General features: G+C 40.9%; 1 protein-coding gene across 1 annotated transcript; it reads right to left on the bottom strand.

The window, feature by feature from the left end:
- Nucleotides 1–2,838: 2,838 nt before the first annotated feature.
- LOC104818936 (zinc finger protein WIP2-like) lies at nt 2,839–5,617 on the bottom strand. Its single transcript, XM_010548780.1, has 2 exons — nt 4,930–5,617; nt 2,839–3,597 (listed from the first exon to the last, which is right to left on the bottom strand). Exons 1-2 carry the CDS (start codon nt 5,602–5,604, stop codon nt 3,136–3,138), a joined length of 1,137 nt encoding a protein of 378 aa, XP_010547082.1. The 5' UTR covers nt 5,605–5,617; the 3' UTR covers nt 2,839–3,135.
- Nucleotides 5,618–16,127: the final 10,510 nt, after the last annotated feature.

Below are 16,127 nucleotides of genomic sequence, written 5' to 3'. Positions count from 1 at the left end.
TAGTTACCGAGTAAAGTGAAGTTCAATGTTCGGATTCTATCCGACAGATCTGTAGTAAAGCCCTAATACTTGTAGTTTAGCTCGAATTCCTGCATGTCTTTAGACAAGAACGCAACCAACAGACATGTTATATAGATTTGTTAACTGTTTTTTTTATAATCTTGATATCGTGGATCGAGGTCCAAACTAATATTGGAGTCAAGAACAAGGTATGTTCAATTTCTCTCTCCAACTTGGGACTCGAATCCGAGGCGGGACATATTTTTTTTCCCTTATTTCATCGGTTGAATTATCCAACTTATATAGATTTGTTGGTCTTGTAGTTCGAGAATAGTAAAAAAAAATTGTTTTCCCAAATTTGTTATTTGTATATGTATCGTCATCATCAATACAATGTCAAATTTGACTATTTGGACGTAACCCTAACCTAGTATAGATTAATTGACTACAAATAATCGATATATATATATATATAGAGGGATATATAGTGATGGAGAGAGTACTGTAAAAGTGGGGTTTGAAGGATGGAAAGGAGGAAGGGGATGGTCTTCATCCAAGAAATTGATTGGCAATAAATGTTTGTCGGAGAGATTTTAAGAATATGAATAAATGTGAAGTTCTTCATTCACATTTCATATATACACAGTATATACAAACACCGCACAGCCTACCAAAAAAAAACATATATAGTAAATACCCCACATGGTATGATATGCCCTCTCCACTGAAGATCGATCAATGCTATGCATATCATCAACTTTTTTCTCCAATTGTAATGGGTCTGCTTTATTACATCTCCATGGCTTTCACTTGCACGTATTAATGCATTCAAACAACGGTTTGAATTGTGCTATATCACGCCAGTTCATACCTTTTTTTAGTGCATGGAAACCATATCATATTATCTTATATTCTTAATTATTTACCAATTACGCATTAGATTTCTGTAATCACCCGCCTAACCTAGGACTTCTTTGGTTTCACAATCTCTTGTCCCTTGTAACACGGGTGTTCTATTTTTCTTCTTTTCTTATGTACATATATCACTTTTCTTTTAATACAAATTACCCTTTTTAAAGAAAAAAAAGCAGTATACAACATATATGTATTGGGGTTTGGATTCAAGAAAGAAGTGGGAATTGGAAGTCTGTAACCTTTTCCTATATATGCGAGTCATTACGGGCACGGGGTACATATGGGCACGGGGGCTTGGATCGGAGGAGTTAATAAGCGTTGTTTGTTGGGGAGAGAGAGTGAGAGTGAGAGAGAGAGAGGGAGAGAGAGAGAGAGAGAGAGAGAGAGAGAGAGAGAGAACAGAGTGGAGCCCTAAAGGGAGTGATGGGTGTGCAGATTTGGGAGAAAGGACTGATGAAATGAACAGTACTCTAACATTAACGCATCTCCCCCTCAATCTGTTTCATTTACTGTTCATGGATTAGACCTCTCCTTTTGCCCCTTTGACCATCCCTCTCTCTCTCTCTCTCTCTCTCTCTCTCTCTCTCTCTCTTGTTCGTGGCTTGCATACACATATGTATATGTATATACACCCACATCTATGTCTGTATTGAAGTTGCATTTCTGGTTAGAGATATGTTGTACCAAAAGTTTTTTTGCACGAGAAATTATAGAAACTACAAAGTTGAATCATGGACCTTCTTGAGTGGCATGCGTACATTACAGAGGGAGACTTACTGTTTATGTATACCCACTGGCTATTACCCTTATATAACATACACTACACACACTAATATATATTTATATATTCATAATATAAATGTCTAGGAGCTAATCATTTGCTTTGGGATTTTACCAGTCAGTAAAGAGTGAATCATATAATAAATTAATAAGGTGTATATATATATATATTACGTCGGTCCATTAAGCACGTATGTCTCTCCACTGACCAAAGGGAAAAGAGAGCATCTTGAAAAAGCTCTTTGCATTATGAAAAGCCTATCCCAACTGTAATATTTGTTACACAATCAAATCCAATCAAGATTCATTTAAATAATGCACTAATAAAAAATTAGAGTTCAAGATATATATTGTGCATATAGATTCTTTTGGATGACGCAAATTATTTTCTAATGGATTACATAAATAATTGAATCGTCAATTGTAAACTTGAAAATTTTTAGTGGGTTATGGTTTTGATACACATGATTTTGTGTCACGTACTCATCATCATGGAACTAGAAAAATATTTAAGGGGCCATAGCTAGAATGCATATATACATATATACATATATATACACACATAAAATTCATAAATTTTGCTGTGTAATTATTTATTATGAGAGCAGATCATGATGTTATTGGTTATCCATGAGAAAGTTATGCACTCGAGTAGTACGTAATATTTTCTAAGCGCCCATTCTTATTACGCGTCATGATATCACGGGACAAAGTGCCATTATATCCTCTATTTATTTTATTTATTTTTGTATTTTTGTAAGTGAAATAATTTCATTTATAACCCGACCAAAAATATATCTTTTGGGAATTAAAAAATAACAAGAATCCAACAATACAGATATGAAATTATTCTCTTCCCCAGGCTACCAATATACCCACATCTTAAATGTATGTGTGTGTATAGTATGCATCATCATGGCATATATATATATATGTATACTTGTAATACATACATAAACATACTTGCAAAATAATTACAAACATATAAAAAAATGATGATCACGCCGATATATTAATCTTTTCCTGAGCATAATGCATATATATACACACACACAATGAATAGACTAGAACTCTGTAGGGTTTTATCCTAAATTATATATATATTATTTCTTTATGATATCTTATTAAATAAATTCATATATATATAAAACATCCCAAGTGTATATATATAGGCAGCATGAACATCCAAGTTCGTTAGTCAGGATTCTACATGTTGTCTCGTACATCAACTTAACAAAGGCATTACAGGTACACTTTTAAATACGAGGAAGTTAAAAAAAAACCAAAGCTAGACCCTTCAATTATTTTTTAAACCGATTATGATATATATATATATATATATATATATATATTACTTGGAAAAAGGTTTACCTCCAACAAAAAACTTGGTCCATTTAATTAAAAACGAGTTTTGTTTTCATATGTACTAATTAACTAAAGCTACTTGGACTGCATAGACTGATCATGATCATTATTATCTAATTGCTCTACCTCAGAAGCTGGCTCGTCCTCGTCGTCAAACCCATCAGCGCCGCCATAAGCTCCATGGCCATTTCCGAAGGCCTTGACGTGATCTTTGAGAGATCTCTTGTGCTTGAAATCCGACCCGCAGATGCAATACCAGAGCTTACCGCAATTCTTCTCGTGCGTCCGCCAATCTCCTCTAACCGCGAAAGCCTTGCCGCATTTCCGACACATGAAGGGTTTGATGCCGTGTTTCCTCTTGTAATGTGTCTGAAGGGTTCTGAAATCCTTGAGGGGCTTCGCTCTCGGATGGTCGATGTTGTTCCGACAGCCCGGCGCGCAGCAATAGCACGGCAGCCTCAGCATTCCCGTCGGCTGCGTTCCTCTCAATGATTCTGGCCCTTTTCTGTACTGTGATCCATGTCCCCACATATGCATCTGAAACATGTACGTACATATATGTCATGATGAATATCATATATATATACGCCAAAGAGAACAATCACCGACAAAAATATTGGTTTGAACAGAGATCTCAAGCCCGTGGAAGTCCAATCGGAGAAAACGCGTTCCAAATGGGCAAATCAAAATACATGTCTTGTAATTGACAAAAGATAAATACAAGGTCGATTGCCTGAAAATAACTCAAAATATTCAAGTCATGTAAAAGAACAAGTACAATATTGTACATGCATGTCTACGTAAACAGATCAGTCGCAAAATGCAAGGCACCAAGAGAACACATTATTTAAGTTTTTTTATATTTCTTTTTAAAAACAAAATGCATAGTTCATGAAGGTCCAAAGGCCGAGACTAATCCCGAACCACGTGCACGATCCTGCAACACATACATATATACATACATACATACATACATGAGACATACATACATACATACAGACATGTGTATGTTTCTTTTTTGTTCGTTCCCTCTGCTGCTTGCTTTATATATGATTACTGTTTTTGTTTCACAAGTTAGCATTTAAAGCTCTCGTATATTGTCTGCAAAATCTGCAAGAAAGATCAGTTGTACACGACCGCCGATGTGAAGAGAGATAGAGAGAGAGAGCAAAACACAGACTCGTGCTCTGAAAATACTAAACAGACGACATAAAGAACATTGGATGTGTTGTTCAATCGCCCTTAATTAAGAAAAAGTCTAACTGGTTGTGTACACAACATATCATGTCTCAGTCCACATGGTTCTTCGTAACGCAATGATTTTATCCATTTATCTGAAAGAGCTAAACCATACGTCATCCTTTCAAGTGATTGAACTACATGTCTCTATGTTATTTTTGCACGCATCTATATGAACCTGTGTGTGTATGTACCAAAGGGAAAAAAAAAAAGAGCCAAAACCAATTTTGTGAGAATATTCCGGCCGGTAAATAAATCTTTTTGTTTTCTCGAGAAAAAATAAATAAGGAAACACCCAAATTAACCGATTCTTTCATCTCCTTACCTTTCAGATTCAAAACAAAATGAAGATACAAATCCAACTTTCTAAGGGTTTTTTTTTGTAGCTGTTCTAGGGTGAAAAGTCCGCCATGTGCTTGAAGATCTTGAACACCCAATGCAAAGAAAAGGAGAAAAAAAGTTGTGCGAATATGGGTTTTATAGCACATGGGGAAACACACACGCACACAAATGTGCATATATGAGCTATATATATACACACATAGTTGAGAATTTGGTATTTTTCCTAGAGATTCGGAGATTAAATCTTGTTATTAAAAAAAAAAAGAGGTTGAATCGTGGCGAGAGTACCTGCATGTTGTTATATCTGTTGAAGGTCTTGAAGCAAACAGGACAAGAGAACTGGGTAGGGCCAATTAGAATCTGAGAAGGTGTTGGGATCCAATACTGGCCTTTGTTCAGTCTACTTAATCTGCATCCGCCGCCGCCGGACTCTTCCTCGTCGTCTTCTCCGCCTCCGCCGAGACAACGATGGTCAAGATCCTTCTTGTCGTACTTGATGCTGTCCGAAGACGAAGGCATCATCAACACAGAGGCCATCTCTTCGGCGCTAGGGCTGGGAAGCCCTATCTGAAGAGCCACAGTGACATCGCCTTCGTCAAGATTAGAAGTCATGTGATGATGATGATGATCATCATCATGAGGGTCTTGATGATGATGATTATAGTTATGGTGGGAAGATGATTTGTCGTGGTCGATATCCATCGAAGTGGAAGGCTCTTGGTCATGTTGGGGGTATTGTTGTTTGTTGGCGGGGCTGAGGCTGAGGAGGGGAAGAGCTTCCCGGAGAGGAGGCGACGGAGGTGGGGACGGTAGACGGCGGTGGCTGAGTCCTCCACCCCCGCTGCCGTGAGGGAAGAAGAAGGGAGGAGGAGGAGAAGGGTAAGTGGGGTTGGAATTAGGGTAATGAAGAAAAGGGCTGGATTTGAACCAACCTGTGAAGAAATTGGAGTATGGATCACTCATGGTGGGGAGAGAGAGAGAGGAATAGTTTGGTCTTTGTGGGTTTGCCTTTATACCAGAGAGAGAGAGAGAGAGAGAGAGAGAGAGAGAGAGAGAGAGTGTGTATGTTTTTTTTATGAGGGAGTAAAAACAGGTCAAATACCAACAATTAAGTCAATGTATGTGAGTAAAGATTATTGATTTATAAATACCAGCATGTCCGTAAGTGCACCCAGTATGAGCAATAATTAATTGGAGCATATAATTTCATATATATATATATATATATATAAAAGGAGAGAAAAAAAAGAATATGGTTATGATTACCGTATTATTGTGAGTATAGTTAGGCTTATATGAAAATTGAGAGTCACGAACTAATTCAAAAGCGTACATAAATTTATATACGTATATTTATTGTATTATGCCCGACAAGGTTATATATATATACACACAATATAGTTCTACTCGTGAATCGAGATTTATTTTGCAATTACCACGTAATTTTCTTACATATTTTTTTTGTGTCATTTTGCAAAAAGGGATCTATGCTAGCTGGTCAAACTATTTTTTCATAATTGTTATTTTTTTCTTATATAATAAATATATATCTTGTTTTCCTTTTATAAAAACGCGCGTACTACACCGATAATAAGTTATGAGCTTGACTCAATAATAAAGTACAGACAGCGCTATCAAATGGGGATGAATACGAGCGGAATTGAATAAAATTTCGGGGAAGTTAAATTCTCCCTTTTTATGAATAATTAATAAATAGGCGCTGGGAAATTTAATTTGGTCTCACCGGCTTGAAAAAAATGCATATAATTACTGAATTACATTATGCAGTTTGTCATATGATTAAAGAGATTTATGCATATTCGGACTCATTTACATATACGTATGTATATATGTTCTTAAATTCGATTTCCATCCTTTGGAAAGTGGGGAAACAATTTGTATCCAATTTATACTTATAATTGAATTTTGATATATATATATATATATGTGTGTGTGTGTGTGTATGTATTGAAAACAGGCATGAGGTGCAGATGTCACTGCTTTTCGGAGATTGGCTCTCATCCCAATCACGGTTTCAAAGCTTTTCTTATCGATTTGAGTATAAAATGGAAAAAAAAAATATTTATCTAAACAAACATTAATATTTATTAGAATATAAAGAAAGGAGTATAACCAAAACCCTAATGAATGTAGACATAATTTAAACTATTAATTTATTGAACCGTCGGGATAAAACGGATTTATCTATAGTAGATTCATAGGGTCGTTATAAAAATACACTTTAAATGACGAAAACACTAAAAAAAATTAATTATTATTATTACTATTATTATCTGTTTTGGGTATTTTAATTTTAACTTCGAGGATTGAAAAAAAAAAGAAGAAGAAGAAGAAGAAGGGAGCAATCGCATTGGTGTGCGCATCAATGGTCGGCTTTCCTGCAAATGGTAGTCCGTGGAATGTCCAAATCCCGACCGCAGATCCTGCCTCTCTTTTCATTTATTATTATTATTTATTATTTTCTCTGTTTCTACAAAACACAAAAAAAAAATCAAATTATATATTTTTATTCAATAAACAATCCACTTGTTAATTTGTATTGCATTTGATTATTAAAACAAAGTAGGTAACGATGATTAGTGTTTAATTATGTAAGTGTTTGATTTAGGGCTCTATTCTCGATCGACGACCGACGCAATTATATATATATAGAGAGTATAATAAATTATGGTTTTCGTGTTTGCGATATTATTCACAAATCAAATACGTTAATTTTCAAAGGAACTTTTTATAGTCTGTAACGGATTTATTTGTCGATTTTTTTTTTTTGAAGTGAAAATATTCGTCTTGCGTCAACACGGTTTACATTAATTAGCTGACGTGTATATTTATTATGTTTAATATATGAAAAACTCTAACCAATTAGGGCATCTATCGGTCCAATCTTAACCGGTGCGATGAAATACTTTTGGCGTTATTATTAATTACCCACATTAATTACTGTTACCAATATTGCGGATTCTGTAGTTATCATTCCATTCATTTTGTCCATTGCATCATGATACTATTCATGCACAGAATAGCCCACATGATCCACAAGAACATTTCATGTCCATTGTTGCGAAATTTATTATTGTTTTTTTTTATAAAGGAAATTTATATTATTGTTGCTGGTGATATATACACATTTATATATATATATATATGCTTTATATGAGAACTTACTATACCTTATGAATGTGTGTATATATATGTATATGTGCATTAAATATCCACCTCATTTTTAGTTCGACCGGTGTCGTGTGTAACGTTGCCTACATCATGCAGCTTCATGCATGGGTGGTACCGATGTTCTTATACATATATAAATTTAAAATGGCATAAATATTAAACCCTCGATCGAATAAAAAAATTTGTAAACTCATACGCGAAATCTAATGTTTTAGAAAAAAAAAATAGAAACATTTTCCTGGCATTATATATCTACTTGGTTTGCAGATAATCCTCGCATAAAAATCAAAATTAAATCTGATAAATTGGATAAATATTGGGAATATAACACCTAGACTATCACGGGCATGGTGCATGTTACAAATTTAGGAATGGTTCTAGTCATAGGATAAGAAAAAGAAAAGAAAATCATATATATATATATATATGAAATAATAATCTTGGAAAATGTATATATATAATATATATATATATATTCACACCCAAATCTCGGCATAATTACGTGAAGAAACATTCTTTGGAATCAATATATTGGACCTTAGACCAACCTATATATAGAGAGTCAAATTCAAACACAAAAAGACTTTGAAATAATTGTGCCATATCCAAAGTTTTCATACAACAACCTGCCTTGGACCCTCACAAGTACCCTTTGCGTCTCTCATACATATATATATACACACACACATACAAATACACACAACATATATATATATATATATATATATATATATATATATGTGTAGGAGAGAGACTCTCATCATGGTTCTAGGGCCCCTCTTTGTGCTTAGGTTTTAGGGTTTGGACTGTTTTATTTCCGGATGTGACGTTTGTTATATATGATAAATTCACACATAAATATATTTATATGATTCGATCTGGCATTATATTTTAAATCATTTATTTGTGTGACTTTATATTAGCTCTCGTCTGGATCTGTCCTATTGAGAACATGAAAGGAAACCAAAACATATTATATATATATACACCCACACACATGCATATATACACATAGGTAGGGACATATATGTGGAAGAGAAATAATGCAGCTACTATAATTTTGGCTCTGGATAATACAAAGGGAGGTGTACGACAAACTCTAGGCTTCACCTAATATATATATATATATATATATATATCACCAACTTTTACTTATTATCAGTAACAAAAAATAAACACATACGCACATACACACATGTGCCCACAAAGAATCTCATCATTTGTAATGATACAAAAGATTGGAGCGTCTTATATGTTATGATCTACATTACATTGATCTACGTGTATATATATATATATATATATATAATGTGTACGTAGATATCTCAAAATCAAAGCTAAAGATGTGAGTGACTAAACCCGCTTTATCTTTTCCCTTTAAAGCAAAAAAGGGTGAATATTTATAATAAAAAGGAGAGGAAAATGAGTGCTCGATATATTCAAATAAAGTTGAGATAAATACATAGACCGCAATTTTTTTTTTTTATTGGTGGGTACGAAGACAGACATACGAGAAATTACTTTGGCTATGTTTGATTTGTACTTAACCTAGTACTCCAACAATTTTAAGTTAAACTATGTATTTTGTTTTGAATTTTTACTTATTTTTGCTCTTTCCCCATATTTGAACATATATATATATGTAATGTATATATAACTCGATTCCAAAAACACCCTTTTTGTCCGTAACATATTATTAAGCTTATATACTATATGCACTATACCATCACTTCGAAACAGGGATAGTTCTAGGAAATTTGATCATCGGGACGATATTTGCTATTTATTGGAATCAATTAATTTTGTTTTTTTTAATCGGAACACAGAAACCTGTAAGTCCAATATTTTTACTATTTTGATTAATAATTATTCTAAATCTATAAAATTCAAGATTTTAATATTGCCATGACGAGTTAGGGTTCACTAGGACTCCAGAATGAATTTTAATAATTTTGTTAGTATTTTTTTTAATGGACCGATGTATAAAATATGTATCTTGGGTTTAGGGAACAAACAGCAGATATAAGTGAAACATGCAAGCATTTTTGCAGCAATGCAGGACATCGGAGTAAGAGAACACATCTCGGATATATATATATATATATATGTATATATATATATATATAATTATGATATTCATGATCTCGGTTTTATGTAAGATGGAGTAAATAGTAAAATAATCAGTGATTGTTATATTATAGATAAACGAGGGAGAAGGGGTAATAAATGTCACGGGTCTAGAGTGAAGCTAGGAACCACGTGAGGCAGCCAAGGCAAAAGGAAAAGTCTCGGACGTGCGTTGGACACGGGAGAGCTCGAGAGACTTGGCTAAGCCTTCGGACTTAGGGAAATCCGAGAAACTTGAGGTGTTTGAGAAGAGGAGAAGATCCAGGAGGCAAAGGAAAGCCGACGGAACGGCTGGGGACTTTATTAATAATGGGGAAAAAGAGTTACAAAGGCTGCGTGCGACTTGGAACAAGGGAGGCTCACGGTGGCGGTTTGCAAGCCGGCAACGTGGAGGCCAAAGACAAGTCGGCGCAGGCTAGGGTTTCAGAAACGAAGAGGAGAAGATTGGGGATTTTCGAGATGCCTTTCCCTCTTGGCCAGCCCTGGATTTTATTAAGGATGGGCTGTAAAACCAAAAAGGAAAGTTCACAATTTCGGTCCCCCATCTTTCCATTTCGTCCGTACTTCCCTAAAACGAAAAAGGAACCAATCTAACTTGCCTAAACTCATCTAAGTACATTCTAGAACACTTAAATGGGCTTTGGCCCGAGCCCAAACCACCAAGGATGGCAGCACACGCCCAAGAACTCGTCATGGGCCATATGCGACCAAAACAGGTAAGTCTCGGGTCAAAGCTTGGTCCGATTGTGGCCTTGGCACGAGCGTGGTCTGGACATGTCCTGGAGGTCTGGGAGAGTGTTGGGACGTCGGGGCATGGTGGTCCGAGGCCGTCCATGGTCTGTGACCCGCTAAGGAAGCTTCTCGGCCATTCCTTGTCCGTGTGTGCGTGCTTCCTCGTCCGTGTGTGAACCTGTGAACACATGTGAACGAGAAAAAAGAAAAGGACTAGGAAGGTGAAAAATTATCCCATTTTTCCCTCACATGCTCCCCCACTTAAACTCGGGACGTCCTCGTCACGTCTTGTGCCGGCCGAAGTGCTCAATGGTGTGCGTCATACTCGCGGATCATGTCCGCGAATGCTCCGCACTTGTCCACTTCCTCCCAAGTGTTCTGGGAGTCTGGTAAGCCTCTCCATTTGATGAAGTACTCGTGGGTGTTGGTTCCCCTCTTCTTGCGACGATCAAGGATGATCTCGGCTTGCTTGGAAAACTCGACCAACTCGGGCATTAAAGCTCGTTTGGACCTGTTCCTGTCATCATCATTTGGGTCAGCTTTATAGGGTTTAAGGACACTTACGTGGAAGACGGGGTGGATCCGGATGTGGTCGGGAAGTTGCAGCTTGTATGCCATCTTCCCAATGCGCTCGATGATGGGATATGGGCCATCATATTTGCGTGTTAAGCCTCGGTGCAAGGCTTGCATCCCTCGGAAGTTGTGGGGCACGATCTTGACCATCACTTGATCTCCTACGTTGTATTCTTGAGGTCTCCTTCGCTTGTCCGCCCACTTCTTCATTCGGTACGCGGCTTTGTGGAGCCAAAGCCACGTTTGATCCGTCTCTTCTTGCCACTCTCGTGCAAAGGCATGGGCCGCTGGGCTAGGGCCGTTGTATGAGATGGACAGTCCGCTTGGGGTCGTGGGTTGACGTCCAAGGACTGCTTCGAATGGGGATTTGCCGATGGACTCGCTCTTTTGGAGGTTGTGGGAGAATTGAGCCATGTCCAAGTGATCCGGCCAATCCCCTTGATGTACATTCACATAATGCCGAAGGTACAGCTCTAGGAGGGCATTGATACGCTCCGTTTGGCCGTCCGTTTGAGGATGGAAGGCTGTGGAGAATCGGAGTTCGGTTCCCATGAGTTGGAACAACTCTCTCCAAAACTTGCTTGTGAATCTTCCGTCCCGGTCACTTATGATTGAACGTGGTAAGCCCCAATATTTCACCACGTGCTTGAAGAAGGCTTTGGCCGCCTCGTCGGCTGGACACTTGGCCGTGACCGGGATGAATGTGCTGTACTTGCTAAACCTGTCCACAATGACAAAGATAGCACCGAACTTGTTAACCGTGGGTAAGTTCATAATGAAATCCATGGAAATGGACTCCCAAGGTCGGTTCGGAATGGGCAGGGGCTGTAGTAAGCCCGCGGGAAGTCGCTGCTCGATCTTGTCTTGTTGACAAACGAGGCATGTCTCGACATAGGCTTCGACATCTTCCTTCATGTGGGGCCAATAGTAGTTCTCGGCTACCAAGGCTAGGGTACGCTTCTCCCCGGGATGGCCTGCCCACCGAGAGTCATGGGACTCTTTAAGGATCTCCTTTCGGATCCCCTCGTGTCTCGGGACATAGATTCGTCTTCCTCTTGAGAAGACAACTCCGTCTTGCTCCCAAAACTTCCGGGTTTGGTTCTTCCGGACAAGGTCGAGGAGGTGCTTGGCCGCGGGATCATGGTTCATGGCCTCTCGGATCCGAGTTGTAAAGTCGGTCCTAGGCTCACTTCCATTGAGGTTAGCAAACTCCGTCTTGCGAGACAAAGCATCGGCCACCACATTTGCTTTCCCCGGCTTGTACTCCATGGTATAGTCGAATTCCGCCAAGAAGTCTTGCCACCGGGCTTGCTTGGGGCTGAGCTTCTTCTGTGTTTGGAAGTAGCTCGTGGCTACGTTGTCCGTCTTGATCACGAACGAGCTCCCAAGGAGATAATGACGCCATGTCCGAAGACAATGAACAATGGTCGTCATCTCCTTCTCTTGGACGGTGTACTTCTTCTCGGCATCGTTGAGTTTCCGACTCTCGTACGCCACGGGATGGTTATCCTGCATCAAAACACCACCAATAGCATAGTCCGAGGCATCGGAATGTACCTCAAAGGGCTGATCGACATTTGGCAATGTCATGACCGGTTCACTCGAGACAATGTCTCTAAGCTTGTCGAACGCGGCTTGGCATTTGTCGGTCCAATCCCACTTCTTGTCCTTCTTGAGCATGTCCGAAAGAGGAGCTGCAATGGATGAGTAGCCAAGTATGAACCTGCGATAGTAGTTAACAAGGCCAAGAAATGACCGTAATTGGGGGACGGTCTTGGGCCGACTCCATTCTTGAATGGACTTGATCTTCTTAGGGTCCATGAGGAGCTGTCCTTCCTTCACGAAATGACCTAGAAATTCCACTTGTGGTTGTGCAAAGTCGCACTTCTCAAGCTTGATGTACAACTCGTTCTCCCGAAGTACATCCAAGACGAGCTTGAGGTGACCTACATGCTCACTCAAAGACTTGCTATACACAACGATGTCATCTAGATAAATAACCACAAACCTATCTAGATACGGATGAAACAGTTCATTCATCATCGTGCAAAACGTAGCCGGAGCATTAGTTAGGCCGAAAGGCATTACCTTGAACTCGAAGGAACCATACCTCGTGACGCATGCGGTTTTGGCCTCATCTCCCTCGGCTACTCTCACTTGGTAATAGCCCGAACGCAAGTCGAGCTTGGAGAAGACTCGGGCTTCCCTAAGCTGATCAAAAAGGTCCGCAATTAAAGGTATAGGATACTTATTTTTCACGGTTACCTTGTTAAGGGCTCGGTAGTCGATACACATCCGAAGGGAGCCATCCTTCTTCTTTTGGAAGAGGACGGGCGCGCCATACGGGGCCTTAGAGGGCTGAATGTAGCCTGCATCTAGGAGGTCCTCTAGCTGTTTCTTGAGTTCGGCTAGCTCGGGAGGAGCCATTCGGTACGGGGCCATGGCCGGTGGCTTGGACCCGGGAACGAGCTCGATAGCATGATCCACTCCTCTCCTCGGTGGAAGCTTCTTGGGAAGCTCCGAGGGCATCACATCTGCATAAGAGACTAAGAGAGAACGTACCTCGCTCGGGACATGAGCTTGACCCGAGGGTTCATCGTCGTTTAGGTCTCGGATGGTTGTGAGGAAACAATCCGAGTTCTTGACTCCTCTCTTGAACTGCATGGCCGAGAGAGTTGTGGAGTCTCTCGGGGCTGGACGTAGTGGAACAATGGTGGGCTTGTCCTTGTCCACTATCACGAGTGAGGAGGTGGCTGCGGGGATGAAGGTGCTCACCGAACGGAAGAAGGTGAGTCCGAGGACAACTCGAAAGTCATCCATGGGCAAGACCGTGAAATCGGTCTTCCCAATCCAATCTCCTATCTGGATTCGGACTCCCTTGGCCACACCTACAGCAGCTTGTGCGGGAGAGTTCACGGCTTTGACCGAACCTCCACTACCGTCTAAGCGTAGCTTAAGCTTTTTGGCTTCACCTACATCCATAAAATTGTGAGAAGCACCTGTATCGAACATAGCAGGAACTATCTTACCGTATATGTCGATGTCCGCATAGAGAAGGCCTCGGTTAGGTGACTCGGAAGCTATGGCATTCTCGGTTGAGGATGGCTTGTTCAATGTGTTGAATCTGTGGAGGGATCCGACGATGGCTGAGTCTCCATCCGTCTCCTTCTCCTTGCCTTTGCCTTTGCTTTTGTCGGGTCTAACTTCGGCTGTATTGATCTTTGCTCTCTTTGGACACTCTCGGACCCAATGGGGACCACCACAGAGGAAACACGGCTTAGGTGGCTTCGACCGATCCTTAACGTGTCCCGAACCATGTGAGTTTGGTGGCACACTGATCCGGGAGTTGTCTCGGCTCGGGAAGTTAGACCTTGGCCTGTTCCCGTCTCGGTTACCTCCTTGGTTCCTCGAGGGTTGGTTGGGACGATTTTGGTTGTATTCCGGAATGCTCTCCACAATCGTGATGGCCTCTTCTAGGGTTTGGGCGTCCCTACGGTTCACCTCCATCCTAGCAAAGTCCTTCAAACCATCCTTGAAATAAAACAAAGCATCTCTATCCATTAGGTCATGCATCTCTAATCGTAATGCTGTAAAATCACGGATATAATCAATTAAACTCCCTGTGTGCCGGAGACGTCGGAACCGAGTCCGAGCCTCGTCGGCTGCATTGGTGGGGACAAAGTGGCGTCGGAGTTCAGCCTTGAACTGAGCCCATGTGTCCATTCTGCGTTCCCCTCGCTCGCGGTCAGCAAGGTAGCGCCTCCACCAAAGTTGGGCCACTTCTCGGAGATAGGTGGCAGCATGTCGGATCTTGGCTTGGTCGTCGGCAACACCAAGAGCTTCAAAGTACTGGTCCAAGGTGAACAGGAAGGACTCCACCACAGACGCACTCCGGTTCCCATTGAAGATGAAGGGCTCGGCCACCTTGATGGGTAGGTGGTTGTGAGCCGGGGCCGGTGCTGGGGCTGGAGCCGGGACCGGTGCAGGGGGAGGTACCGGAGCAGGGGCTGCTTGGTTCCTGTGCAAACGACACTCAAGCTTTAGTTCATTGACTAAGTGACGAAGGTCACTTACCTCTCGGTCATGGTCCTCTCGCAGGAGTCGGATCTGCACGTCGCGTGAGTCCAATTCGGCTTGGGTCCTCTGCTCCATGTCCGAGAGCATCTCCTTGGTGGTGTCACCAATGGCGGAGATCTCCTGTTCAAGGTCATCCATGCGTGCATCCTGGTGGGCCGAGACATCCTCCAAGACTTGGACACGGGGTTCCAAGGGTTGGGATTGTGTCTCGCCACTATCGGTTGCGTGACAAGAGTACGACCGGAACCAGTGTTCCTACACAACTCCATGCTTCGACAGAGAGCGTAGAAACACAGGAACCAGCATACGCTCACGAGAGACGTGCTATCACGCCACCGTGAAAATATCAAACCGACTCCGCAATTCCTTCTAATTAGGTACGCAACACAAGACCCCAAAATCGCCCACGAGCTTACTAGCTCAAGGAAAGCAACTGAAAAGGATAGATGTTCAACAGTTCGATGCACAAGCACGGAGCCTGCCGACAGAAGCTATCCCACCACCACTCATACGCCGCACGTCATAGGATCCACCAACACTCCTCCATACTGCCGACATATCCGAACTAGGTCCAGACGTGGTGACAATAGAAAGAGCGAAGCCAAATCCAAGCCGCAAAAGCGCGAAGAGCAACGATTCTCGTTGATCGGACCGAACGGGACTACTCAGTGCGTAAATCCGACCACACTGAAAATTCCGGCGAACCGTCGCCGGAATTTTGGCCGGAAAACCGCCGGCCGGCGGGACAGTCACCCCGTGGACCATCCCATGTCGGCACGAACGTG

Source organism: Tarenaya hassleriana, unplaced genomic scaffold, assembly GCF_000463585.1.
Source record: "Tarenaya hassleriana unplaced genomic scaffold, ASM46358v1 Cleome1, whole genome shotgun sequence".
Lineage (NCBI taxonomy): Eukaryota > Viridiplantae > Streptophyta > Magnoliopsida > Brassicales > Cleomaceae > Tarenaya > Tarenaya hassleriana.
Note: the sequence above shows the minus strand (reverse complement) of the source record. Positions and strands in the feature narration are given on the sequence as shown.

Coding starts and splice junctions, on each gene's coding strand:
- LOC104818936 (XM_010548780.1), bottom strand. CDS start 5,604: ATGAGTGATCCATACTCCAATTTCTTCACAGGTTGGTTCAAATCCAGC. Junction 3,598..4,929: donor ACAGATATAACAACATGCAG/GTACTCTCGCCA, acceptor TACATGTTTCAG/ATGCATATGTGGGGACATGG.